The 26704-nt window shown below is 53.9% G+C and overlaps 1 protein-coding gene across 5 annotated transcripts in view; it reads right to left on the reverse strand.

The window, feature by feature from the left end:
- Positions 1 to 11847: 11847 nt before the first annotated feature.
- The window catches only part of TTC7A (tetratricopeptide repeat domain 7A), a 160705-nt gene continuing 145848 nt past the window's right edge, over positions 11848 to 26704 (reverse strand). For all 5 annotated transcript variants that reach the window (XM_030799366.1, XM_030799364.1, XM_030799365.1 and 2 more), the window contains 2 exons: positions 26422 to 26624; positions 11848 to 13701 (listed from right to left, as the gene is read on the reverse strand). In XM_030799366.1, coding sequence (XP_030655226.1) covers positions 13480 to 13701; positions 26422 to 26624 — 425 coding nt within the window. In that variant the 3' untranslated portion in view covers positions 11848 to 13479. The remainder of the gene's footprint in view (positions 13702 to 26421; positions 26625 to 26704) is intronic.

Here is a 26704-nt window from a genome sequence, read left to right on the forward strand (position 1 = left end):
TCTTCTGGCTTGTAGAGTTTCTGCCTAGAGATCCGCTGTTAGTCTGATGGGCTTCCCTTTGTGGGTAACCCGACCTTTCTCTCTGGCTGCTCTTAACATTTTTTCCTTCATTTCAACTTTGGTGAATCTGACAATTATATGTCTTAGAGTTGCTCTTCTCGAGGAGTATTTTTGTGGCGTTCTCTGTATTTCCTGAATCTGAATGTTGGCCTGCCTTGCTAGATTGGGGAAGTTCTCCTGGATAATATCCTGCAGAGTGTTTTCCAACTTGGTTCCATTCTCCCCGTCACTTTCAGGTATACCAATCAGACGTAGATTTGGTCTTTTCACATAGTCCCATATTTCTTGAAGGCTTTGTTCATTTATTTTTATTCTTTTTTTCTCTAAACTTCCCTTCTCGCTTCATTTCATTCATTTCATCTTCCATCGCTGATACCCTTTCTTCCAGTTGATCGCATCGGCTCCTGAGGCTTCTGCATTCTTCACATAGTTCTCGAACCTTGGCTTTCAACTCCATCAGCTCCTTTAAGCACTTCTCTGTGTTGGTTATTCTAGTTATACATTTGTCTAATTTTTTTTCGAAGCTTTTAACTTCTTTGCCATTGGTTCGAATTTCCTCCTGTAGCTCGGAATAATTTGATTGTCTGAAGCCTTCTCTCAACTCGTCAAAGTCATTCTCCGTCCAGCTTTGTTCTGTTGCTGGTGAGGAGCTGCGTTCCTTTGGAGGAGGAGAGATGCTCTGATTTTTAGAGTTTCCAGTTTTTCTGCTCTGTTTTTTTCCCATCTTTGTGGTTTTATCTACCTTTGGTCTTTGATGATGGTGACGTACAGATGGGTTATTCGTGTGGATGTCCTTTCTGTTTGTTAGTTTTCCTTCTAACAGACAGGACCCTCAGCTGCAGGTCTGTTGGAGTTTGCTAGAGGTCCACTCCAGACCCTGTTTGCCTGGGTGTCAGCAGTGGTGGCTGCAGAGCAGCGGATTTTCGTGGACCGCAAATGCTGCTGCCTGATCGTTTCTCTGGAAGTTTTGTCTCAGAGGAGTACCCGGCCGTGTGAGGTGTCAATCTGCCCCTACTGGGGGGTGCCTCCCAGTTAGGCTGCTCGGGGATCAGGGACCCACTTGAGGAGGCAATCTGCCCTTTCTCAGATCTCCAGCTGTGTGCTGGGAGAGCCACTACTCGGAAGCTGTCAGACAGGGACATTTAAGTCTGTGGAGGTTCCTGCTGACTTTTTGTTTGTCTGTGCCCTGCCCCCAGAGGTGGAGCCTACAGAGGCAAGCAGGCCTCCTTGAGCTGTGGTGGGCTCCACCCAGTTCGAGCTTCCTGGCTGCTTTGTTTACCTAAGCAAGCCTGGGCAATGGTGGGCGCCCCTTCCCCAGCCTTGCTGCCTTGCAGTTTGATCTCAGACTGCTGTGCTAGCAATCAGCAAGACTCTGTGGGCATAGGACCCTCCAACCCAGGTGCGGGGTATAATCTCCTGGTGTGCTGTTTTTTAAGCCCGTCGGAAAAGCGCAGTATTAGGGTGGGAGTGACCCGATTTTCCAGGTGCCGTCTGTCACCCCTTTCTTTGACTAGGAAAGGGAACTCCCTGACCCCTTGAGCTTCCCGAGTGAGGTGATGCCTCGCCCTGCTTCGGCTCGTGCACGGTGTGCTGCACCCACTGTCCTGCACCCACTGTCTGGCACTCCCTAGTGAGATGAACCCGGTACCTCAGAAGGAAATGCAGAAATCACCCATCTTCTGCGTCGCTCATGATGGGAGCTGTAGACCGGAGCTCTTCCTATTTGGCCATCTTCTGTGTGTGTGTTCTTGCTCTCACTCTCTCACCTTCTCAGGCCTCATCATAGTTTCCCCTCATCTCTCTCAGGCCTCATGGTCTCCCCTCTGCCTCTCTCAGGTCTCTCTCTCTCTCTCTCTCTCTCTCTCTCTCTCTCTGTGTGTGTGTGTGTGTGTGTGTGTGTGTGTGTGTGTGTGTGTGTTCTTGCTCTCACTCTCTCACCCTGTCAGGCCTCATGGTCTCCCCTCATCTCTCTCAGGCCTCATGGTCTCCCTCTTGTCTCGCAGGCCTCATAGTCTCCCTTCCACCTCTCTCTCAGGCCTCATGCTCTGCCCTCTGCCTCTCTCAGGCCTTGTGATCTCCCCCTGCCTCTCTCAGGTCTCTCTCTCTCTCTCTCTGTCTGTGTGTGTGTGTGTGTGTGTGTGTGTGTGTGTGTGTGTGTGTTCTTGCTCTCACTCTCTCACCCTCTCAGGCCTCATGGTTCCCCTCCACCTCTCTCTCAGGCCTCATGGTCTCCCCTCCACCTCTCTCTCAGGCCTCACGGTCTCCCTCCGCCTCTCTCTCAGGCCTCAGGTCTCCCTCCCCTTCTCAGGCCTCTCTCCTCTCAGGCCTCACGTCTCCTCCGCCTCTCTCAGGCCTCACGTCTCCCCTCCACCTGTCTCTTAGGCCTCATCATCTCCCCTCACCTCTCTCAGGCCTCATGGTCTCCCTCCTGTCTCTCAGGCCTCATGATCTCCCTTCCGCCTCTCTCTCAGGCCTCATGGTCTCCCCTCTGCCTCTCTCTCAGGCCTCATGGTCTCCCCTCCGCCTCTCTCTCAGGCCTCATGGTCTCCCCTCCGCCTCTCTCGTAGGCCTCATGGTCTCCCCTCACCTGTCTCTCAGGCCTCATGGTCTCCCCTCTGCCTCTCTCAGGCCTCATGGTCTCCCTCCTGTCTCAGGCCTCATGGTCTGCCCTCCGCCTCTCTCTCAGGCCTCAGGGTCTCCCCTCACCTGTCTCTCAGGCCTCATGGTCTCCCCTCTGCCTCTCTCAGGCCTCATGGTCTCCCTCCTGTCTCAGGCCTCATGGTCTGCCCTCCACCTCTCTCTCAGGCCTCAGGGTCTCCCCTCACCTCTCATGCCTGCTTTTTTCTCCCTCTGGAGGCTGGCTTTCACTGCCTCTTTATGTGTAGAGGATCAAATGTGGCGACCTCAGCTTCTCCTCATATCACTTTCTGAGTCAACGTTCTAAAAGAATAGAACCGGCACCTCCTTGGTTCAAGTCTCCAATTCCTAGGAGAGAGAATCCAGTTGGCCAGCTTGGGTCAGGGGTCTGCGCCTGGGTCATGAGCTGTGGTCAGAAAGGCCCAGACCTTTGCTGCAGGCACGGCTGTGGGGGCCCGTGTGAGGTGCGTGTAATTGGGGTGTAGGGCAGCTCCCTGGTGTCCCCAGGAGAGAATGAGGACCCTGTTGGAATCATAAGGGGAGAGCGTTTATACCAGCTTGCAGGAAGAGGGTGGGGGCCTGCAGAGACTTCCCCTGGAGGTGGAACCAATGGAGAAGATTCTGCAGGGCCATCTGGGCTGCCTCCGTTTCCCCCAGCAGATGTTTCTTCCTGCTCTAGGCTTTTGCCCAGATAGGGTTCCTTGCCCCTGACCCTCCTCCTTCTCCTCTGCTGATCTCAGCTTCCAGATCCCTGGGGTGCCGGCCAACTGCACTCCTACATGATTTTCTGGGGAAAGCTAGTGCCTGACCATGACCAGGCGACAGTTGTTCTGGGTAGAAAGACATGCAAGAGCCTGAACCCATGCGCTTTTGCTGGCCTGATTCTTGGCTGGGGTCCCTACAGACCCCTTGGTTTTGGGCAAGGGCAGGGCTGCAGGCGCATAGAACCTGCCAGGCTCAAAGCAAAGGGGCTGGGCTCTGGATTCAGGGCCTCATGGCCTGCCCATCCCAACCTCTTCTTAGCAGGGCTGGGTGGGCTTTGGGGGCCAGTGCCCAAGCCCCAGACCCTGGCTGGGCTTATTTGCAGCCTCCTCAGAGAAAAGGCAACTCTGGGGAGCAGGAGGGGCCAAGGCTGGAACCATGGGACTCTGGGAGATGGTGGGGGCATGAGTAAGGAAGGAGCAGGAGATGGGTGATGGGAGGAGGGAGTACGGAGTGGCAAGAGAAGGGGCTCCTGGGGATGGACTTGTAGGGGAAGGCTTTCCAGTACATACCCCTCATTGTCTTGTCAACAACAGCCTTGCCCATATTTGAGCCCAGAAAAAGGTGCCGTCCTTCTAGACAGTTGTAGGGGCTCCAAGGGGTCTAACTAGCATGGGAGCAAGGTAGCACCATGACTGCTTTGGTGGGAGTGTGATTTAGTTCCTGAAAACTGTAGGCAGACAAGGTGACTGCAAGAAGGTAGCTCAGGCTATGACACTGCATCTTTGGTCACCAGAGTGGGCTGGGTGGGGGCAGAGGCAGGCACTGACAAGCATTCTATTCACCTCACCCCATTGCAGCCTAGCAGCCTGGGAGGAGGCCGTGGGGACAGCAAGGCAATGTGCTGGGAGCTGTGCTGGTCACAGGTGGAGTGCAGGGCTTGATGAAGGCTGGCTGCTGCCCCCTCATCCCTGCTCTGAAGTTCCAGGGCTCCAAGGCCCTGCGTGGTCACTGAGGGCCATCAAGGAGGAGGGAAGTTGCTGGAGCTTTCCCGATTGAACAGCATCAGAGTGGACACTTGGAAATATACCAGGCAGGATCATGCCTATTCAGGCTTCTAATCCTCAGCCCCTCCTGGGCTGGGCATGGGAGCTGGACTGCAGAATACCCCAAAGTGCAGGTTGACAAAGTCCTCCCTGAGCCCTTGTGCCCATCTGTGCTGGGGTAGCTCATTCACTCAACCCTCTGTATGAATTTCTTGTGGTTGCTGTAACAAATGACCACAGACTTTGTTGCTCAAAACAACACAATTTTATTACCTTACAGGTCTAGAGGTCAGAAATCCAAAATCATTCTTATTTGGCCAAAGCGAGGATTTTGACAGAGCTGGTTTCTTCTGGAAGCTCCGAGAGTTGGCTTCCTTGTCTTCTGCTTCTTGAGACCACTTGCATTTCTTTCCTCGCAGCCCTTGCTCCGATCACTCCACTCTGGTTTCCATCATCGCATCTCCCCCTGTTGACTCTGACCCTCCTGCCTGCCTTATGTAAGGACTGTTGTAATTATATTGGGCCCACTGGATAATCCGGGATAACCTCCTCATCTCAAGATTCTTATTTATTTATTTATTTTTGAGATGGAGTCTCGCTCTTGTCACCCAGGCTGGAGTGCAGTGGCACGATTTCAGCTCACTGCAACCTCTGCCTCCCAGGTTCAAGTGACTCTCCTGCCTCAACCTCCCAAGTAGCTGGGATTACAGGTGGGCACCACCACGCCTGGCTGATTGTTTTGTATTTTTACTAGAGATGGGTTTTCACCATGTTGGCCAGGCTGGTCTCAAACTCCTGAACTCAAGTGATCCACCCGCCTCGGCCTTCCAAAGTGCTGAGATTACAGGCGTGAGCCACCTCGCCTGGCCTCATCTCAATATTCTTAATTCGATCACATTTTCAAATCCCTTTTACCCTGTAAGTAACATATTCACAGGTTCTGGGGGTTAGAACATGGACACTTTTGGGGGAACATTTCAACCTACCACACTACCTTTCTAACCTTTCTCTGGAATCCCTCACAATGATCTATCAGGAAATAGAAGCCTTGTAGAAAGTCACCTTGAAATGTGGGGAGGCTCCTTGGATTATTTTGAGTCACAAAATACTATTTAGGGAAGATCTCTTGGCCTGAATAACCTCAGTCATTGCTGGTGTTGGATGCTGATGGAAATCATCTGATGAAATAATTAAAAAAAAAACCAAGTAGTAAAGAAATTTAGAACTGATTTACAAATCATCCCCAGAGGTTTGATTTTATGGTTGCTTGTGTTAGATGTTATCAACAAGCTCTTTGTAGATCACTTAAAAAGCAATCTAGTTAAAAGTTGCATTATGGAGAATGGGGTCAGGGATGGGAAGAACTCTCCTAATGTTTTACAAATGGTACTTATGGCTCCAGATAAAATCTCTGGTGGCCACATTATTCAAGCCTTTTTAAAGTGCTTTATCTGAAATACCTTCATAGACATGAATATGAAGGTTCTGAAAATTGCGTTCAATGGCCCGTGTGACCCAGAAGATCCTAATGTAAAGATGCATATTTCTAAAGTAATTTATAGAATAGGATTAAACATATGTATAACTTTATTAAGAAAATATAATGGCTTCGGGACCAATTACAGGCCCTTGAGCAGCCACAATAGGCTCAGGAGGGCTGTGCCTCTGTGTAAAGTCCCCTCTCAGACACCACCAGGGTACAGAGCTGGGATGGTGCATGGCTTGGGCAAGTCCATCTGGGCAGAGAGAGAAGGCCAAGGTCAGCCTACGGGTGGGGACATGGCGGCCTCACTCCACATTTGTACCGCAAGCCTCCCAGCCACAGGGGCACCTCCTGGGACCCAGCTTCGTGTTCCATTCATGGGGGCACCCACAGGTGCAGCTGAGCCCGGGTATGTGGAATGTGGGGGTCCAACCCAAGAAGCAGAACCCACAGGGCTGTGCTGGCCTCTGGGTGTTCTGCCAAAGCATAAGGGCCCCATAAGGTGGGAGGCAGTTGGCGGAGGACTTCTAGAAGGCGTGGGAAGGATCTTAAAGGACAAGGCACAAGCAAGGAGTGGGCATTCTGGAAAGGCGTCTTGCAGGGTGTGGGGTGGGCATGGGAGGCATGGCTCTTTGAGGAGGCCACAAGAGGCCTGATGGACTGGAAAAGAAAAGAGGAAAAGCCGGGTGCGGCGGCTCACGCCTGTAATCCCAGCACTTTGGGAGGCCAAGGCGGGCAGATCACTTGAGGTTGGGAGTTCGAGACTAGCCTGGCCAACATAGTGAAATCCTGTCTCTACTAAAAATATAAAAAATTAGCCAGGCATGGTGGAGGGTGGCTCCCAGCTACTCGGGAGGCAGAGGCAGGAGAATCACTTGAACCTGGGAGGCGGAGGTCACAATGAGCCGAGATCACACCATTCCACTCCAGCCTGGGAGACAGGGCGAGACTCTGTCTCCAAAAAAAAAAAAAGAAGAAAGAGAGGGAGAGAGAAGAAAGGAAAGGAAAAAGGAAAGAAAGGAAAGGGAGAGAAATAAGGAAGGAAGAAAAAGAAAGAAGAGAAAGGAAAGAAGACAAGCACCTAGAAGGGTGGGGCTCCCAGCTCAGAAAGTTCTCTGCATGGGGGAGAGCACCCAGCCCTTCCCCTACCTCCCCCAGGACAGGGGCCTCTGTGGGCTCAGCCCAGCTTGCACCAGGCCATTACCCTTGGCGTGGGTATTCTCAGGGGTGGAGTGTGTGTGCTGGGCAGGATGCCACCACTACAGCCACTGAGCCCTGGGCCTTGTGTGGGGGCTGGGGAGTGAGCTGTGTGCTCCTGAGATGGCTCAGGCCTGGCACAGACAGGAGAGAGGAAGCTTGCAATGGCCTCTTCCTTCTGGGCCCAGGCTGAAATGAGAGATCACAGTCAGGGTGGCAGGAGACTGCCCAGCTGTGTGCACCCTGGGGGAGACTGTGCTCCTGACCTTCACGTGGGGATGGGCCCCACCTCAGGGGTCAGAGCTGCTGCTCTTCAGGAAGTCTCCCATGCCTGCCCCATTCCCAGCTTGGCACATGTGCTCTCTGAGTGGGCGTGGGTGCCACAGACAAAAGCAATTGGTGAAGTTCTGGAACATGTCCTGCTTCCGCTTGTGTGATGGTGCAGGGAAGCAGAGTGAGCCCCTCTCTGGGGATGTGCAGGGCTGCCAGGAACAAACACACTCACACTCAGGGTCCCTCAAGTCTTCATGGGGGCCACCGTATAAGGAGAGGAGGCAGATGGGACTCTTGCCTGCAGTTAGGCTGCAAGAGTTGGAAAGCTCATTCAGGATGGAATGGAGCTCCAGTGCTTCCATCATCTCTGTGCACCTTGCAAGTAGGTGGCCATTTCTTTTGTTTCCAGAGCTCTGCCTGCACAGAGATTCACCTGCCCTTCAGTTTTGCTTTATCTTCCAGCTCCTACCAATCAATGGTTTTCCATTCTCTCAGCCCCTTGGCTTCGGCTGCTTTCTAGCCTCTGCTCCCCCTGGCCCCACCTGCCACCCACCCCGCCCCCGCTTCCCTCTGCCTACCTCACTGTCACACTGCACAGGCCAGGCCGCTGCAGCCTTCGGCAATGTCAGCATCACAAAAGGCAAAGGGAGAGGAGGAGCTCTTCCAGATTAGAGGAGCAGAAGGAGCTAGCTATAAAGTGGAGGGTGTGATCCTGGGCTGGAGAAGAACACTCTAAGCAAAACTAGTGCCTAACCTGAAATAGGGGTGGTGGATTAGATAAGAGCACAGCGGCAGTGTCAAATGTCCTATTTGTTAGCTCTGCTGTGGTTAGATACAGGGATGACCTTTGTTCTTGGTAAACACATACTGAAGTATTAAGGGGAACGGGGCACCATTTATGCAACCTGTTCTTAAATGGTTCAAGAAACAATGATACATGTTTTTAAAGAAGTCCACAAGGACTTCTTGCCAAATTCCAGAGACAGTTAAGAGAGTGAGAGACTGAGGGTGAGCAGGAACAAGAACAAGAGAACAATGACAGCCCCCGCCTGTGTTGGGGGCCCCTATGTGGGCTCTGAGGCTGTGGGCCAGCCTGTGGGGGACACACTGGTTCTGGAACCCAGCCACGATGCCGTCAGCGAGTGGTTAGGATCATGGGGTCCCACGACCCAACACAGTTCCCGTGGCTGCCCATGCTTTCCGGCATCTTCTGAACACCCTATTTGGGGCAATGTCCAGCCTCTTGTGTGACCGCTGCTTAAGGGGCCTCTACCCCCGCTACAGAGGAGCTGGGGTGGCAGGCATTTCAGAGCACTGTCATTCCTCTGCAGCCAGTGGGGCGAAGCTGGTGGTGGGGCGGGGCTGGCAAGTTGGGGTTTCGGCCACCCAAGAGGCCCCTGGACCCATGTATCTTCCTCCCCGGGCACTCCTGTAGGGGACTCCTGGTGATGCGAATTTCCATGGATCCCAGAGGGGTCCTTCTGCTGCGGCGATTCGGGGACGTGCCTGCCTCTGCCCAGCATGGGTGAGCCGGCACTATGCAGTGTCTTCCAAGGGCAAGGCCCTGCGCTCCCAGGCCCTGCCCTGTACCAAGTCACGGAGAGTGGAGGCCCCGTGATCTCTTCATCTTTCTTGGGGACAAAACCCACCTCCCAAGGTTGTCGATTGGAGAGGTTCCCAATCAAAGGAGTGACTGGGAGAGAGTTCACTGATAAGTGAAGCATCGTATTAGCAGTACAGCGCAGGAGGCATGTTAGTATTCCCACTGTCATCTTCATTCCAGGACCAGAACCAGGACAGGAGCCCCTCCATGGACGGACCCTAAGGTGATGATGATGCGAAGGAGGAAGGAGGGTGTTTAAGGAGGTGTGTTCTGTTGTATGCCCTCTCTAGAGGGACCTGCATTGTACCCATTGCCCAGAAAGGACATGGCATGGTGTGATGGGCTGACACAGACAGGGGACCAGAAGGGCCCAGGGCATTGCCCACTTAGCACTCCAGCTGCAAAAGCAGCCCTATGTGTCCTGAGGCCCATGGCTCCTGGTCATAGCCAATTGGATCAAGAGAAGGCACCTATCCAAGGAAAATCAGTCTATGGGCTGCCTAGTGACCCATGGAAAAATGAGTGGGACCAATCAGATCCTCTCATTCAAGATTTAGCCATTAGGAGGGGAGTGGCCAAAGCACTGTAGGTGGTAGGTCAGTCAGGGGTGGGGCTGGAGGGCCAGGGCAGTGCTGAATATGGTTCTAGGGGAGCAGCACCTCTCCATGAACAGTCAGTAGCAGGGAGAGGAGGGCAGAGCCGGCAAAGGCAGAGAAGATAATTGCTCATGTGTATTGAGCGATAATTGCTGACGTGTATTGAGCAATTACTATGGGCCAGGCACTGTTCTAGGATCACTTAATCATAATCCACAAAGCAGGCACTATTCCACCATTCTTATTGTACAGATGAAGAAACGGCTAAAGAGAGATTGAGAAACTTGCTCGAGGCCACACAGCTTGTAGTGGTAGAGCTGTACCTTCAAGCTCAGACTGGTGACTGCATTGTCACCCTGCTGTCTCCTTCACGGTGTGTGGCTGCTTTGGCCCCAGGCCTGGGCGCTGCACCTCCTGCCCTAGGGCTCCAGCGAGCTCCCTCTTATCTCTTGAGTTACCTTCAGGGTTTCTCTGTTCTTTGCAACGGAAAGAGCTTGATGAAAATTCTAAGAAGTTTCTGGCAGGGGATGGGTTGCAGGGGGATCCTTTCGAGTCAGGACCTCCCTGACCTCTCAGGATCCTCTGGATCAGTACCTCATGGGTGGGTTTCACAGGCCACTTAGGCATGAGGCTCCCTGTCCGTGGGTCATCATCAAAGTCTAGGTGGATGGGGAGGTTTGCTAAGTCAGAGGCTTCCCAAGCCCAAGAAATATTTGCACAGTGACGACATCTGAGTGCTGGGTGGGGGACAGGAGTGCAACAATGAGCACTTTGGTACCAGAAAGGAGTCTGGGTGGTGGCGGCTGAAATGCCATTCATAGTTGTGCCTGCAGGAAACACTATTAATACGTAAGTGCACAAGTGGGAGCTGTGTCCTGGAAAGTGGCACGTGGGCGGAAGTCTGAGGGGGTGACAGGCAGTCTGAGGTCTGTCCCCAGACTCTAACCCTGGTCCCAGTATGGTGTGTTTAGACATACAAGCCAGGTGCCTCACTCTCCAGTGAGGGTTTCTGTGTGAGCACAGGGCCTGCAGATGGGCAACTGCGGTAAGGCAGTGCCTGGGGCCCACAGCAGGTCTCGGTAAGGCAGTGCCTGGGGCCCACAGCAGGTCTCTACCGCTGCGTGACTCTCCAACATTCGACCAGTTTAAGGTCAGCTTGGGAAACCCTGTTCCCATCAGAAGAGGAAGGCAGAGCCTTCCCTCCTTCCACATTCCCTCCATTCCCCTCCCTGCAGGATGAGTTTCTAAGCCTCTCCCCCAGGCTGGCAGACACCCCCTGCCACCTAAGGTGGCCTGTACTTCTCATCCAAGGAGGCCATGAGCTGGGGGTTAGGGTACGTGACAAGTAATTTGATACCAACTGTTCACTCAAGCTTGTAAATGTGTTACCTTAAAATAAGGCCACAGCAAGAGAAGCTGGGCACCCAAAGGCTGCAAGCAAAGCCCTTCCTTATGGGGACAGCAATGTCTGGCTGAGTGTGGCATGGAGGGTGGGCATTGGGGGAGGCCAGGCTGCTGCGAGGCGCGGCAAGAGGGAAGAGTCCAGATGGCCAAGAACAGCCCTGGGTTTGAGGGGAAGCCTCAGGACAGCTGTCTTCAAAATGAGGTAGCTGCAGCCTTGGGGGTGCCATGGTGATCCCCTGGGGTACATGAAGAAACAGAGCTTCTGTGTAAGTGAGCAGCGTTCTTTAGAGTTGTTTTGATGCAGGTTATAATATCCACAGTACGTTGGTATGTGGCATAACTTATTGGGGTGTACTGGTATGGACTTCTCAGCAGAGGTGGCCAATCTGAACAAGGCCCAGGTCCCTCCCATGCCTCCTCTCTGAGGCTTCTTCCCTGCAGCTGAAGGTGGCCCATCAGCAATGCCCGAGGGGATCTCTGTTCAGACGTGAGTCCTGCCTTGGCCTCTCCCAGCAATGCCCAGAGGCAGCAGGGGCTTCAGGGGCCACCCTGGACAGGTCAGAGGCCAGGATCAGCCCTGCCTGGACCCCTCTTGCCTCCTCCTACCCCCTCCAGCCTTTAGCCCAGCCTTAGCAACACTCTCACCAGCTCAAATCCACATTTTCCCAGAGGGTCCTCCCTCCCATCCTTCCTTCCCCACATCCCTCCCCAGCTGGGCCCAGGTCTTGGCTTCGATGACTTCTCTGGTCTCCCTCCTCTTGCAACAGCCCCTCCTCTCCAGGGCCTGGCTCAAGGCTGGTGCGGGAGCTACATGCCCGATGAATAAACATGCTGCTTCAGACAAGCCTGCTTCCCCTCCGAGGGTCTCTTTATTCAACCTGCAAAGTCACTGTCAGCAACTTGGCCTGGCCCTCTGCTGCTTCCAACAAGGAAATGCTTAAAAGTCAGGAAATGCATTGGGTGCCTTTCCTAGTACCAAAAATTGACTATAACCTCTTTGGGCACCCTGAGATAAACCAACAGCATTTGCTTTTTCTTTACTTTTCTAACAGAATTCCAGAAAAAAATAGATCTCTATTTTATATATATATAGATAAAAAACTATATTTATATACACACATACATTCCTTCAACTAAGAAGAGGCAACGGATCCAGTGTCCTCTGGGGTACCCCTTGGCCTGGCGCAGGAAAGCCAGGAGGCATCAGCTATCTTGGGAATCATCTCGGGACATGCAGGGCTGAGCTAGTGTGCCGTGGATGGGGGGTCTCCAACAGCCCCTCCTTCCGAGGAAGGTGGAGCTATGACGAACCAGGGCAGGCCCCACCCGAGCTTTCCACACATCCTGAAATGCAAGCTGTACCTGATGGAGCTTTGAAACTAAAACCCAAAGTGCAGATACAAAAGGATTCCCTAATAGGCCTGGGGGACTGACTCCTTGGGGAAGAGTTCCAAGAGCATCATGCAGCAGGGGCCGGGGCAGCCCGTAGGGAGGACATACACCCACAGCCCCCAGGCCCAGAAGACAGGTGTCATGGACACAGAGGCCTGCTCAGCCACAGGAGAGGGGCTGGGCTCTGTCCCCTCCTCAGGTCTCTCTCAGGCAGGGAAACCCAAAAGGCCAGGGTGAGGCTCGAATCAAGGCAAAAAAAGGGCTGTGGGTGGCGAGATGTACTGGGGACAGTCCTAGAAACTGCCTACCTCCATGTTGGTGGCCCTCAAGGGACCTGCACTGTAGCCTAAGACCTGCAGGAGTAATGTGTTGACTCAGGGTATTAGAAAGGACTGGATCTAGCAACCACAGGATCTAAAGCCTACGGAGGCTGCTTGGGCTGGAGCACATTTCCAGGGAGATGGGGTGGGTGGAAATGGAAGCGTTAGGGCCAGTGCTCAGTACCCCTAAGTCAGACCCCAGAGGCCCCAAAGGCACTTGGTAGCAGGGGGAAAGAGCAAGGTGGGGCCCAGCTGGCCTCAGGGGGCAAGGAGGGGCAACGCAGGCATCATCTAGTAACTCCAAGTCTGAGAAGGGAACCCAGAAATCCCATCGTCTTCCCATTTGCCCGCAGTTTCTTCACGTTGTGACTGCCCTGGGCAAGACCTGAGAGAGATCCAGAAGTCTGCGCTGTGCTGAGAGTGGGGAGTGAGACCTCCAGACCCCAAGCCAGAGACATGCGTGAGGGTGAAGGACAGCTGTGAGGCTCCCGCCTGCCCAGCTCTTGGGGAGCAAGTCTGGTCACCACAAAACTCTGCAAAGGCACTTAGGATTCAAGTCAGACTGTTTCCCAAGGCACCAACAAAGAAATCCAGGAAGACCCTCTTGGCCCAGCAAGGAGAACAAGGGCTGCAGCTGCGGAGCCGTTCACTAAAGATGTATTTCCCTGACGCCCTGCACCTGATGCTACCGTTGCCTCACCCTGACCCACGCTCCCTGCTGCCTCTCCCTCTGGCTGGCCCCTCCCTCCCTGCGGCTGCAGCGTCGTCAGAGCTCTCTGGGGATGATGGAGAAGGGCAGCACAGGGCTGCTGGCCTCCAGCTCAAGGGCGGTGAGGAAGCAGTCAACGGCGGCCTCGTTCTGGCCCTGGGCCTGCAGCACCTCGCCCAGGCCCTGCCACGCCTCGTGGCACGTACTCTGCCTCTCCACGGCATCACGAAGCACCTTCTGGGCCAAGCTCTTGTGGCCCAGCCGACTCAGCATCAGACCCTGTGGACCAAGCACAAGGCAGGGTGAGTAGGAGTGTCCCATGGCACAGGCATCTTGGCAACTGGGCCAAGCACAGGTGCACGGGTGGCAGCAGCCATCAGCTCGAGAGGATCCCCGCATCTCTGGCTTGGGCACTGTCAAGTGACTGTGCCTTTCCCCATGCAAATCCTACCTGGCCCTGCCCAAGCCCTGCTTTAACCCCAGCCTCCTGGGAAACCCACTGCAGGAGCTTTGTTCCTGCCGGTCCCGAGGAATTGGCTTTCAGACCTGGCTGTGTCACACCGTTTGGGGGATCCTGGGCAAATCCCAGCTCTCTGGCCTTCAGTTTCCTCATCTGTAAATGGGAAAATCACAGCCTCTCTCTCGAGAGCGGGGGTGAGGTTGAAAGGAGTCAGGAGGTGTAAAGCTCTGAAAAGTGTCTGGCAGGAGTGTGTTCTCACTCAGTGGGACCATGCTTCTCAGTCCTTCCTGCTGCCCTTCACCCCAGGGATGCAGAAAGACCGAGGAGGACGCATTGCGGGGCTTCGCCACTGCCACCAGAGAGAAAAAGCTCAAGCATGTGTGCGGTGGCTCCTCAGGAGCGGGTCATGGGAGGAGAGTCGGATGGCAGGGGATGGGGTGCTGGGTGAAAGGGGAGCTGGGTGAACAGGCTGGATTGGCTGAAAGATGGAAGGCCTGGGGGGTCTGGGTCAGGCGCAGAGAAGCTTGGCCCTGCTGTTTGGCTCAAACAACCCTGTTACCAAAGAGATAGAGGAACTAACAGGAATTGTCATAAGAAGAGGCTGGGAAGTGAAACTGGCACCTTGTCCCCTCTACATCCTCTTCTACCCACGCTGGGAACTGCGTAGGGTGGACAGGGTAGTGAGCGGAGGGAGAGGGGCAGGGCCCCCTTTCAGCCTCAGGTCCCACAAAGGTTGCTTCACGTCGTCCCACTGATCCCTGTTTCAGCCCTGAGGGTGGCATGAGATGACAGCACGGGGGGCCCTTCTCTTGTTCCAAGACGGGAGGTAAAGCCCACCACTGACTTCCTGGACAGGCGGGGGCTGCAGTGGGGGTGGGGAGCTGCCTTCTATGTGCCTGGAGCCCCCTCTCCAGTGCCCGCCCACTGACGGCCATGTACATTTTTAGCTGGAACATTTTCCTCCTCAGCGAGCTCCCCAGAGTTAGGCCCTCTGTTGCTATGGAGACGCGCTGGGGAAGATGCGCATGCCTGGTTTCATCAAGTCCTCGGAGAGCTTGGAACATAACCAGTTCGGCGGGAGTGAAAGATGGCGCTCAGGAAGCCGTAGGAAAAGCCTCTCCCTCTCCAGAGGCGCTGGCTGGAGATCTTGCGGCCAGGGAGCGGGGGAGGAAGAGGCTGTCCTCACAGCGCCTCTGTCAGCCCTGGGCAAAGCCGTACCAAGGAACCGCACACACGGATGAGGCGTGCAGAGGCCAGGGGAGGACAGGGTGGCTGCGGGCCGGGGTGGAGCCTCAGGCAGGGTCTTCCGCTCTCGCCAGATGGGAGCGGTGCTGACTCAGGGCTGCCTGGGACCAAGGGTAGTGGCCAGGCTGGCCAGCAGGGCAGCAGGCCTAGCTGTTCTGCCCACACCAGACCCAAGGGCCAGACCCCAGCAGCTCACAATGGAACAGGGCCCACAGGGAAAAGGGAAGGAAGGCCAGCCGACGGGCCGCCAGACACAAAATTAAGCACCAAAAATGAAGGGTTTGAGCCCTGTGAGTTCTGCCCAGGAGGGAGCAACACAGGACAGAAGGGAAAGGCTGGCAAGGCCTCCCAGAGAGGGGCAGGGCCAGAGTGGCTTCCACACGTTAAGTTTTCTATATTGAGCTTGCACATGGGATTTTGTTTGAAAAAAGGGCTCAACTGCTAAAAACAAGTTTGAAAACCCCTGATATCAAGAAGTATGTGGGTGTTTGGGAAGGGGCCAGATGTGTCTGCAGGCTGGTGTGTGTGTGTGTGTATTTTATTCTCAGTTTGGGAGGTTTGCAGTAACTTCCTCTGTGTGTCTGTAGAGAGAAAAAAGCCCAGGGCTTGGTGGCCGGAAGCCCTGCCCAGGTTGGAATCCCAGCTCTGCCACTGACAAGTGCTGTGACCATGGACAAATGGCCAACTTTCTCTGAGCTGTGGTTTCCTCATCTGTAAACCAAAGCAATGAAACAGTCCTTCCTCTCAGGGCTCTTGTGAGGATTCTGCAATGATCAACTTGAAAAATCACCGCGGGGGCAGACAGCAAACCAGCGCCTTCGAGATGAGCAGAGGGTCCTTCCAGGTGGGGAGCGCGTGGAGTGGCTGATCTCTCTAGAAGCTGGGAGAGGGTGTGGCTCTCTGTGGGGGAGGACTGTAGGGTAGGGTGGGTTGGCTCATGTCCCCCCACCCTGGGGTGTTGACCTTAGAACCTGAAAGGAGACACCAGGCTGGGGTCAGGCTGGGGCCCAGAGGCCCAGGGCCTGTAACAGGATCTTCTGCCATCTGCCCCTGACACCAGCTGAGTTCATGTTTGGTAGCAATTCAGCGCTGTTTGCTGCCTGACAACTGGGCAAGACACAGCCCCAGGAAGATGCGAGGTCTCACCTACTCTGCCCTGAGCCCAGCGCTGCACCTAGGACCTGCAGGCAATCCTCCTGGCACCCCGACCCTCCCAGAGAACAGGCCTCCTGGGAGATGGTGGGAACAAGAACTGACATCTCGATTTCATCCAAATGTTCCAAGTGAATTCCCCCATCCCTCATCCTGGTGAGGGCGTGCCCCACGCTGAGAGAGACCAGATCTGCTGAGAGGCTCCCAGTTTTTGACCATCCCTTGGGAGATGCCATAGCTGTGCTGCCAGCCCACAGGGATTCGAAAGTGATGCCCAAGTTGTTTATGGTGATCAGACATCGTACCTCCAAGGGGGCGCTTTGGGCTGCTTATAGCCACAGACATGGTTCCAGGGAGGTGCAGGGCTCTGGGGGAAGTCCCCAGAAATTCCCACCTCAGGACCCTCCTTCTTCTCTCCCTCCCTGGATCTCAGGGAGTGGGGATGTGTGGCCACATCTCAACTGCTTGAGACTCTGCTCTCCCAGGAAGCCTTCCCTGAGGACGGAGTTCCTCCTGACCACACAACCGCCTCAAGGTCATGCTTAGTTACTGTGGGGCTCATGGATGTGATCCCTGTCCTGCCCCTCCCCAGGCTGAGAGGCACAGAGCCCCAGCCTCCTGCCTGCTTCGTCATTCCCCAAAGGACAGCAGCTCAACAGGGCTCAGAGCTCAGGATGTAGCCCAAACACACAGCCAGGGAACCCAGAGGCACCCACGCACTTACAGATGTGGACCTCCGACCAGGGATGCTGCCCACGTGGAGCTTGGCGAGCCCTGCCTCTTACGGCCACGCAGGCGCAGAACCTAAGGGGCCTAGGGTCTTGCTGGGGTCTGGACTCACACTCAGTGGGGAGCCTCCCTGTGAGACCCAGGTCCTCTGCAGAGGCACAGTGTGTGGCCAGGGGCTGTGGCCTGGGAGGGGAGGAGGGGAAAAGGGCCTTGCCTTTTCAGAATTCCACTGCACACCATCCCAGCCCATAAGTTCAGTGCCTGATGATGCCCTCCAAGGGCAGAGCAGCACAAAGGTCTAGGGGTGCGCATGCCTCTTCTTCCTTTGAGGGGGGCCTGCCCTGGGAAGCAGCCTTGGTGCTGGGCCAGCTGTGGGCCAGGCTGAGCCCTCCCTCCCCACCCCTGCCCTCAAGTATTTATAGAAGTTATTTTGGGAATTTTCTTTCTGAGCTCAAGGCACATTCCTGGGATTCTGTAACAGCCTTTCCAGCTGGGAAGCCAGGAATCAGCTGGAAGCTGCAGGAGCCTTCTGGTCCCTGGAGCCTGCGTTTGGGGACACCAGGGCTGCTGGGAGGAGCCTGCTCTACAGAAAGGGCCCTCCCTAATGCCACCCTGAAACATGGACACACCCTTCCAGGGAGGCCAGCATTCCAGCCCAGCTCCAGGCTCTCTGGCATTCCAGATTCTCTCAGGTGTGTCAGCCTTAACCTGTCCAACCAGACCTGGCATGGGAGGGAGGGAGGCACCTCTCCAGGCTGAGAACCTCCCACTCCCATCACTACAGCCCTCCTGGAGCCAGGGCAGCTCCAAAGCCACAGGGTCCCACTTCCCTGATGTGGGGAGGGGAGCAAACCCTTCCAGCCCCACCCAGTGCTGGGGTGGGATGTGTGCACCCCAGAGCCCCCTGGGCCTCAAAGGAAGAGGCTCCTGCTGAGAACAGCCCAGACTCACATGGAGCCCAACCTAGGTGGGGGTCTCCTTGGGTAGTGGGTACCTGTCCCTTTCTCTTTTGGGGTCCTTTACAAGTGAGATGTTAAAGAACACAAGTAGGCCTCTTCAGCTGGGGCTAAGCGTTGTCTGTTTTCAGAGGGGCAGGGACCAGCGGCCAGGGGCCAGATGGGTGACATCCTGGGGGACTCTGGAGCCTGACAAGCCACCAACAAATTGACTTCCTTGCCAGCCGTCTCCTCTGGGCGGCGGCTGGGCCTTTTCTCCTCCCCTTCCTGGGCTGGTATCAGGTTCTAGGTCTGTAGGGGCCTCTGCACATCCTGGAGCACTGCCTGGCCCAGCCCTCCAGGTCAGTCAAGAGGCTGTGGCTAGGCCTCTGGATCCCGGGTTCTAGAAGTGAATCCCCGTGATGGGGAGTGAGAAGGGGGCCCAGTCACAGAAGCTCCCCTCTCTGGGCAGGAGGTACAGCCAAAGGCACAGTGAAGGCCAGTTTGGGGAGGGGGCTGCTGGACAGGGAGAAAGGGCCGCATCACCTTCTCTCTCCAGGTAGGGTGAGTCTTTCTCTTTTTTTTTTTTTTTTGAAAAAATTGATTCTGGAGCTTAATTAAGCCAACAGTGCTCAAGTATCATTTTGATCTGAATCTATGACAGGGTTCCTCATCAGGGTTGGTGATGGACTTCAGGAGCCTACATCAGCTTAAGGTTTTCCCAGAGTCCTGAGCCAGGGCTCAGGGTATGTGTGTGTGGGGCTGTGCCAGCCCAGGGATAAGGTGGGTATGGAGGGGCCTCTGATCCCCGCTGAGCAGGTGCTGGGGGACACACCCTCGTACCCCCCACATCATGGGCCTGCAGAACCCTCTACTTTTGTCTCCTCTACTTTCCCATCAGAGAGTGTGACCTCAGGCAGCACTGGCAAGGGGTGAAGAGAAAGCTCACAATAAAATCACTTCATTAGAGGTCACACAGCCAAGACGCTCCTGTTGAACTTTCCTGCCAAGCAGAAGCAAGATTCCATGTCCTCTCATGGCCTACACCCCTCTAAGCCACCTGCCACAGCTCCGGAAATGAACATAGAGAAAGAAGCCTAGAGCTGGTGGTGCGTCCTGGACCCTGAGACACGGGGCATAAGCAGCAGAGGCCACTGGCCCCAGAAACCCGGGACCCTGCTGTTAGTGCACTGAGCCCCGCCCAGTGTCAGGGCATCTCCAAAATGCCAGGCACTGAGTGTCATTCCTCAGCTGCTTGGGACATCCTTCCTCCTTCACGTCAGAAAACAGATGCTGAACCAGATGCTGAACCGGCATGACGGTAGGCCAGGGCCTCCCCGGAGCCTGCCACCGCAGACCCTCTGCCCCAACAGGCGCAGATTACCCAAGATATCTCCCTCGTCCCTCAACTCATTCTCCCCTGCAAAGCAGGCTGCCCTCCCCATAGCTAAGGTCAGCCGGGCCTTGCACTGTGTGCACTCTTGTCCTGTCCACAAGGCAGCTAGGGTCTGTGGCCTTGGCCAGATTCCCCTGTGGACTCAGTGAGGACGGAGTGGCTTTACTGCAATGAAGTCTCTGGGGCTTGGCACCAGGTTTCCACTCCCCACCAAGAACCAAGAGCATCTGAACATGGCCCGGCAGCTATGCTTCAAAGTGAAAAACATAAAAATAACCCCAGTGACTGGACCATTAACTTATGGAATTATTTAACCTAATTCTAACAACAGCCCTAGGTGCTTGGTATAGCAAGCCTCATTTTACAGATGAGAACACTGAAGTTCTGAGAGGTTATGGAACTTGGCCAGTGAGCGAAGGCAAAGTGGGACTCAGGTCCAGGTCAGATGAACTTGAAGGCCCTGCTCCAACCTGCAGGTGCCTCCTCCAGAGCCAGCTCTGAGACTCATTTTAAAAACCATCCCAGCCAACCAACCCTAGAAAACCTCAAAGGCAGCTTGGAGGTCCCTGTCTCTGCCAGGCACTCCCTCCCTGTCTTCTCAGCACCCTGCTGGCATCACAAGGAAATCTGGGCCAAAGACCATCATCCCACACTAAGAATGGTCCAATAGAAACCAGCCTGGTCCAAGGTGGGGCTCAGGCTCAGGCCACATGCCACAAGTCATCTATGTGAATACAGCGATAAAAATGCCCAATGTTGACTTATCTTTTCACAGCTTTCAGTTCACCTGAGCCCTAAAACTGCTCCTTGGAGTCACAAGAGTCTAAATTATCATCCCAATTTGATAGGAGAAAAAACTGACCCAGTGCTATGGTTTGAATGTGTCCTCCAAAATTCATGTGTTAGAAACTTAAGCCTCAATCAGCAGAATTGAAGTGTGAGACCTTTAAGAGGTGATGAGGTCAGGCGGGCTTTGCCCTCCTGAATGGATTGATGCTGTTATCTCGGGAGTGGTTTCCTGATAAAAGGATGAGTTCGGCTTCCCCTTCTCTCACACTCTCTTGCCCCTCCACCTTCTGCCATGGGATGAGGCAGCAAGAAGGCCCTCGCCAGATGTGGCCCCTCGATCTTTGACTTCTCAGCCTCCAGAAGTGTGAGCCAAATAAGTTTCTGCTTATTGTAAATTACTATAAAAAATATATTTTTTAAAAAGGCCACGCATGGTGGCTCATGCCTATGATCCCAGCACTTTTGGAGGCTGAGGCAGGAGGATTCCTTGAGCCCAGGAGTTCAAGACTAACCTTTGCAACACAGTGAGACCTTGTCTCTACGAAAAAAACCAAAAAATAAAAACAAAATAAAATAATAAATTACTCGTCTCAGATATTCTGTTACAGCAACACAAAATGGACTGAGACACCCAGTGAAGAAAACCCTCAAGTGCCCCCATAACGCAGGGCTGGTTGTCTTAGGTTTGTCACCTCTCGTATCTGGTCCAACCCTCCATGATGGGGGAGGGGGCCAGCCAGCAGGGGGAGGGGGTGATGGGTGAAGCTCTGTGCGGCTAGAGTTCATCCTTTTGGCCTTAGAGACCAGAGCCTTCTTGTTGGAGTCCCAGAGCACCTAAAAAGGCCCAGCCCAGAGCCTCAGGGCTTGGATGGGCAGAGCTCTGGCCCTCAGTGACTCAGGTCCCTCCTTGGGCAGTACCAGGGGTGGTGGTAGGGAGCTTCTGGGGACATAAGATGTGCCCCCTTATGCCACAGCCTGGGGTGAGGGGTGAGAGGCTCGGAGGCCATACCCACGCTTTTGATCTGGCAAACCCACTTAAAGAATGAGGCGGCCTGCTCCACACTGGCAGCAAGAGGGAACCAATAAAGGGAAATCATTTATCATCACTCTGTCATCAAGAGGACTGCAGATAACAACGCTGTCTTCCTGTCTTTCCAGGGGCATTTGGAGAGAGAAGAAGCTGGGTCACATGCCAGGAATGCTTCAGAAACTGCATCCCAGGAATTACCAAATTAGCCAAAGCTCATGCAGAGCCATCTCACCACTACTGCTGGGGTGCCTGACAGGCAGAGGTTCTGGAGAGCCTGGAGCTCCCTCATCAAGAAGAAAGCATGAGGAGGGGAGGGGCTGGGGCAGGGGAGGGACCAGGAAACTCCTCCTCTCCAGTCTGCCCCTGGGAGAAGAGGGCAGAGTGCCACCCAGATACCTCGCTTGCCCACTCATGCTTGAGGGTGTCGAGTTGTCTCTTGCAGTGCAGAAAAGCTGCACCAAAGTGTCCACGCTCTCCTTAGCCAAGCTGAGGGCAGGGAGAGTGGGTGGCTCTGTGGCCAGGGCTAGGACCTTCTTCAGAGGCTGCTGAAGGATAGCAGAACATGCCACCCCAAAATATGTCACTTGGGCATAAGGATTGTTTTGAGCTGAAGGCAACTGAGAAGAAGCAGAGACAAGAAAAGCTCTCTGCCCTCCCCCTATTTGCCTAAAAGCAGGATATAAATTTATAAGGGTGTCCCTCCTCCCCTCCCCACCAGGAGGGACAAAGGTTGATCACAGAAGACAATGTTAGAAACTTATCAGCCTGGAGATGGCACAAAGGAATCTACATAACAAGCATTGCTAACTGGCCTTTATCCACCATTAGTTTCCCATTGATTTGTCTTCCCACAATTTGCCATCCCCAGAGACTCCAAGTCCTTTTTCTGTCTCATTGCTTCTTTTAAATGGTATGCTCTTGGTTGAAAGTGCTATGTAAGCCAGAGTTCTAAGCTACTTCTTTTATTTTTTTGAGACGGAGTCTCGCTCTGTCACCCAGGCTGGAGTGCAGTGGCGCAATCTTGGCTCACTGCAAGCTCCGCCTCCCAGGTTCACGCCATTCTCCTGCCTCAGCTTCCCGAGTAGCTGGGACTACAGGCGCCCACCACCACGCCCCGCTAATTTTTTGTATTTTTAGTAGAGACAGGATTTCACTGTGTTAGCCAGGATGGTCTCGATCTCCTGACCTCGTGATCCGCCCTCCTTGGCCTCCCAAAGTGCTGGGATTATAGGCGTGAGCCACTGCACTGGGCCTCTAAGCTACTTCTTTAAGCTTTTCTCATTTTCCCTGAGAGTCTCCCATGAGTACATTTTATACATGTTAATAAAGTTCTGTTTGTTTTTCCTTGTTAATCTGTCTCCTGTTACCAAGGTCCCAGCTAAGAACTCAGAAAGGTAGAGGGAAAATTGTTTTTTCCTTCCCTACACTGGGAAACCAAGTCAAGCCAGACATTCCCTGAGGTGCTCTAATCTCAGCTTCATGACCAACCAATGACCCTCCCACCACGAAGGTCAGGTGACCTCAAAGGAACCCCCTCCTGGCAGGGCTCTCAATGACCCAACCATTCCACCAGTCACTGTTGGGGCTCCCTGGTTTCCTCAGGTGCCTCTTCTGCCCTTGGAAGTGCCTGGTGCAGAGGGGATCCAGGGAGGTGGCAGGGCAGAGATAAGCTCCAAGAGGAGTGCAGGCTGCCGGGGGTCCCTTCCTGGCCAAGCCTTGAAGCCCTCTCTGATGAGAGGTGTCAACCAGTGACTCCTGCGCATCCTGGGAGGGCCTCTGCCATCCTCCTCACATTTCCCCACTGGCAGCAGGCAAAGTTCAGCCTTCCCCTTCTTGGCTAGAATTTTCTGCCAGTGAATTTGGTTCTGAATACCCCCAGCTGAGTGGGATTTCCAGCTACTGGAGAGAAGTCTGGGACCACACTGGCAGACTGTCAGGACCTGCTCCTGTGATTGCATTTCCACTGCACAGAGCACACTTCTTTTTCTTTCTACACTTGCCAGTTTCCCGGAGGCCCCTGGCCATCCTTGAGCCTGGCACAGATGGCAGCCAGCAGGACCAGAGCCTGATGGACAAACTCGGGACAAATTCCGCGGTTCTCTTGCCCAGCAGAGAACTGCCAAGGTGGCATCTCCTTCCTGTCTGGGCTGGGTAGAAAACCCTAATCTGAACCCAGAGCAGGGCTAGAACCACAGAAACATCCCTTATTGCATCTAGGGCACCGACGGGGACAGGGAGAGTAGAGAATCCGCTCTTGGCCGAAGCTTATATTCTTAGAAACATGGGGTCCCCAGCCCCTAAGAGCAAAGTCTTCAACTCCCAGTGGGCTTTCTTCAGCCTCTTGGCACTTGCCAATCCCACTCCAAGGACTAGAGGGCTAAACCCAGCACCCACACAGCACACTAAGAATATCTCCACCAACCACTTTCCAGACCTCAGGGAGTGGGACTCACCCATGACCTCAGAGGGCTCGCTCCAGCCCAGGCTTGTGGGTGGCTGTGCCCTCAGGGGAGGGGAGGCTCTCCTTCCCCTTGTACTGATCAGAGGCCAATGTCCTCATAAAATCACAGTGGCATGGTAAGGCCAGAGTGTCCTCCCTGGGAGCCTGCCCTGACTCCACAGCAGGGATACCTTCCATGTTGCTCTCTTGGTAATTATCTAAGGCTGTACCAACCTCCAGAGTTCACAAAGGCTCAGATGACTGATGGACATCTTTCCTCTACTATTTTTACAATGAATCCCTTATATAAATGTGAAACTGACCTAGAATGACAGCTAGTAGTTCCTATCATGTTGTTTCACATTGAAAAAGATTCCAAGATCACATCTTTGCTCAGTGGGAAAAAGGTGCTGTGAGTGCTTAGCAATGTCTGACACTGGTGAGGGACTGAAGGGGGGTGGGATCCTCCGCGCTGTGCTTTGCCGTCTCTGGGATTGCACTGCAGATATTTACACTTTCACATGCATCACCTCATTCCATTAGAACAACGAGGATTATTATGTACAAAAGGGGACACCAGGAGCATGCAAGTTAAGTGTGTCTTTTCCTAAGTCCCCCAACTGGATCAGGGCCAGAGCCAGGATTAGATCCCAGATGTCCTGAGTCTCAGGCCAGCACAGGGAAGACACTTAGATCTGGGAACACTTGAGATCGACTCACTAAAGTGTTCAAATGTCTTCAGAAAACGAGTGCTTAGCAAATCTTCCTCAGGCTGAACATTTGCTATTCTTTATGCATATGTGTGGGATGCTGGCAGGAACAGAGCCTATAGACGGGATGGGCTGCCCACGCAGAAGCCAACTGCCCCTCTGGTTGCTTGCAACTTTAAAAGAGGGCAGGCCTGGCTCTGACTTGCTCTAATTTCATCAAATCAGCAAGGCACCCCAGGAAGGAAAAAGGGACCGTTTCAGAAACATCTGCAGGGAGCCACTCTGGACGGCTATTCAGTTACCATGGAAACCTACCCTTGGAAACTGCTTCAATTTCAGGAAAACAGCTACAAACAATAATAAGCATAAATGAAAAATGGCACAGTTACTTCAAAATTGTACTTGTTATTGGATTTTGTTGGGTTTTCGGGGCTGAGCCTGCAGGCTCATATCCGTGAACACAGTGGAAGGCAGACATCTCTGCCTGGCTGCAGGCCCAAAGATATAGCCCACACCCTCCCTCCTACTGCCCTAATCAAGTTTCCGGATGTGACCTCTGGCGAGGCATTTATCAGAGAAGCTAATGTCTAAATTGAGGGAGGAAGGAGGAAGCCTCTTGCAGAAAGCAAACATTTGCTGAGCTGACTGGAAGGCAATGCAGCCATGTGGGAGGGAACATGGACAAGGGTGTATGGTGGCTGCACGGGCTTTCTTCATCTGAGGCTGAACATTCACACAGACCTAAGTTAGAAATCTACAGAAATCAGGCGGCGGGAATAATAGCTGAGCTAGGAATTTCTGTTGTATTTCCTTTTCAAGGACTGTCAGGTTGGAAAGGACTTTGTGAAGATGACCTGGTCTGGCTTCTCCCCATGTGACGTTGCATTCTCTTGGCAACACTCTCACCAGATGATTACTGAGTATGTGCCTAGACTATGCTAAGAGTTAACGTTTTCCCTGACATGGCTGAAATCTAACTCCCTGTAGCTTCTACTCATGGACAAATCAGCCCCCTTTTGGCAATGCCAACTCTTCAGCCCCCTGGAGCCATTCTCCTGATGCCTCTGTGCTCTCTACGTGCCAGAAGACATCAGGGATACCCTAATGGCTATTCTCCTTAACACGCTCTCACAGGGGGACATCCAAGGTGGAACCCAGACCCTAAGAGGGAAACATTGTTACTAACTGTGGGCTCCTAGATTATCCTTCAAAAATCACTTGGGCAGACGCAGGCTTGCAAGCTTTCAGATCACTACATTTATCTGGATACCTGTTCTCCGGAAGCAGCAAAGGAAAGCAGGAAAAAATGATAATCTATAGGGTCTAGTATATCACCTGCCAGAGCTGGTGCTCAATAAATGTTGCCTGGACCAGAGGATACCCACTGGATAGATAATTAAAACTAAGGTTCAGAGAAGGTGGCTGATTTACTCATCATCACCAGCTAGAGGTAAGGCCAGGACAAGAGTATCAGCATCCTGCTCCCCAGCCTCTGAGCTTCCCACAGGGAGGCCCCTGTGCCCTGGATACCCAAGTCCTGAGCCCATGAATGAGGACCAGGGGCTACTGGATCCTCTTAGCATCCCAGGGACCACTCTCAGTGTGTGCTTGAGTCAGGTCTGACACGACAGCCCACCCCAGAAAACCCCCTGAATCCCACCAAAGAGATGTGGAACTCCTCGGAAATGGAGGAGGCAGGGAGGGTCTGGGGACTCCCAGAAAGAAAAGCATTTTGGTAACCGCCTAGAGTCTGGATTAGCCTTCAGGTCAAGGGTCTCATGGGTAACAAATGAGAGCCTTTTGGGGCTAGATCCCTTTGCAGAAACTTACAGCAAAAGGAAGTCACAAAGAGTATCAACCAAACCTTCTAGATTTTGTCATCAACAGACCCTGATTGAAGGGAAATGGCCTGTGTCTACAAGAGAAGGCTAAGTATCCCAAGAACTGTCTCTTCCAACAGAGCAGGAGGGAAGCCCCCTCCCCCAGACACCAGGGAACAGCAGTAGCAAGGCACAGGCAGGCAGTGGAGTATGGGGACAAGGAGGGACAAAGGGGGATAAGGGCCCTGAGGCTGTGGGAGGAGGTGGCGGGAGTGCGGGGGGCTCTGACTCACCAGGCTATGCATGATGCGCACGCCATCTGGGTTCACCGTGAGCGCCTCCTTGTACAGCTGCTTGGCCTCCTCCAGGCTGCCCTTCACCTCGGCCAGCCGGCCCCGCATATAGAGTACTGAGTGAGAAGTGGGGAAGAGGCCCGCCGCCTCCTGGATGCAGAAACCCGCTTCCTTGAGGTGCTGCTGCTCCATGAACAGCTCAGCTGCAAAAGCAGAAGGGCAGTGGGAGGTGTGAGTGGTGGGGAGTCAGAGGCATCCTGACCCCCTCCCTGCATCCTCAGAG

This window comes from Nomascus leucogenys, chromosome 19 (genome assembly GCF_006542625.1).
Source record: "Nomascus leucogenys isolate Asia chromosome 19, Asia_NLE_v1, whole genome shotgun sequence".
In the NCBI taxonomy this organism is placed as follows: Eukaryota; Metazoa; Chordata; class Mammalia; order Primates; family Hylobatidae; genus Nomascus; species Nomascus leucogenys.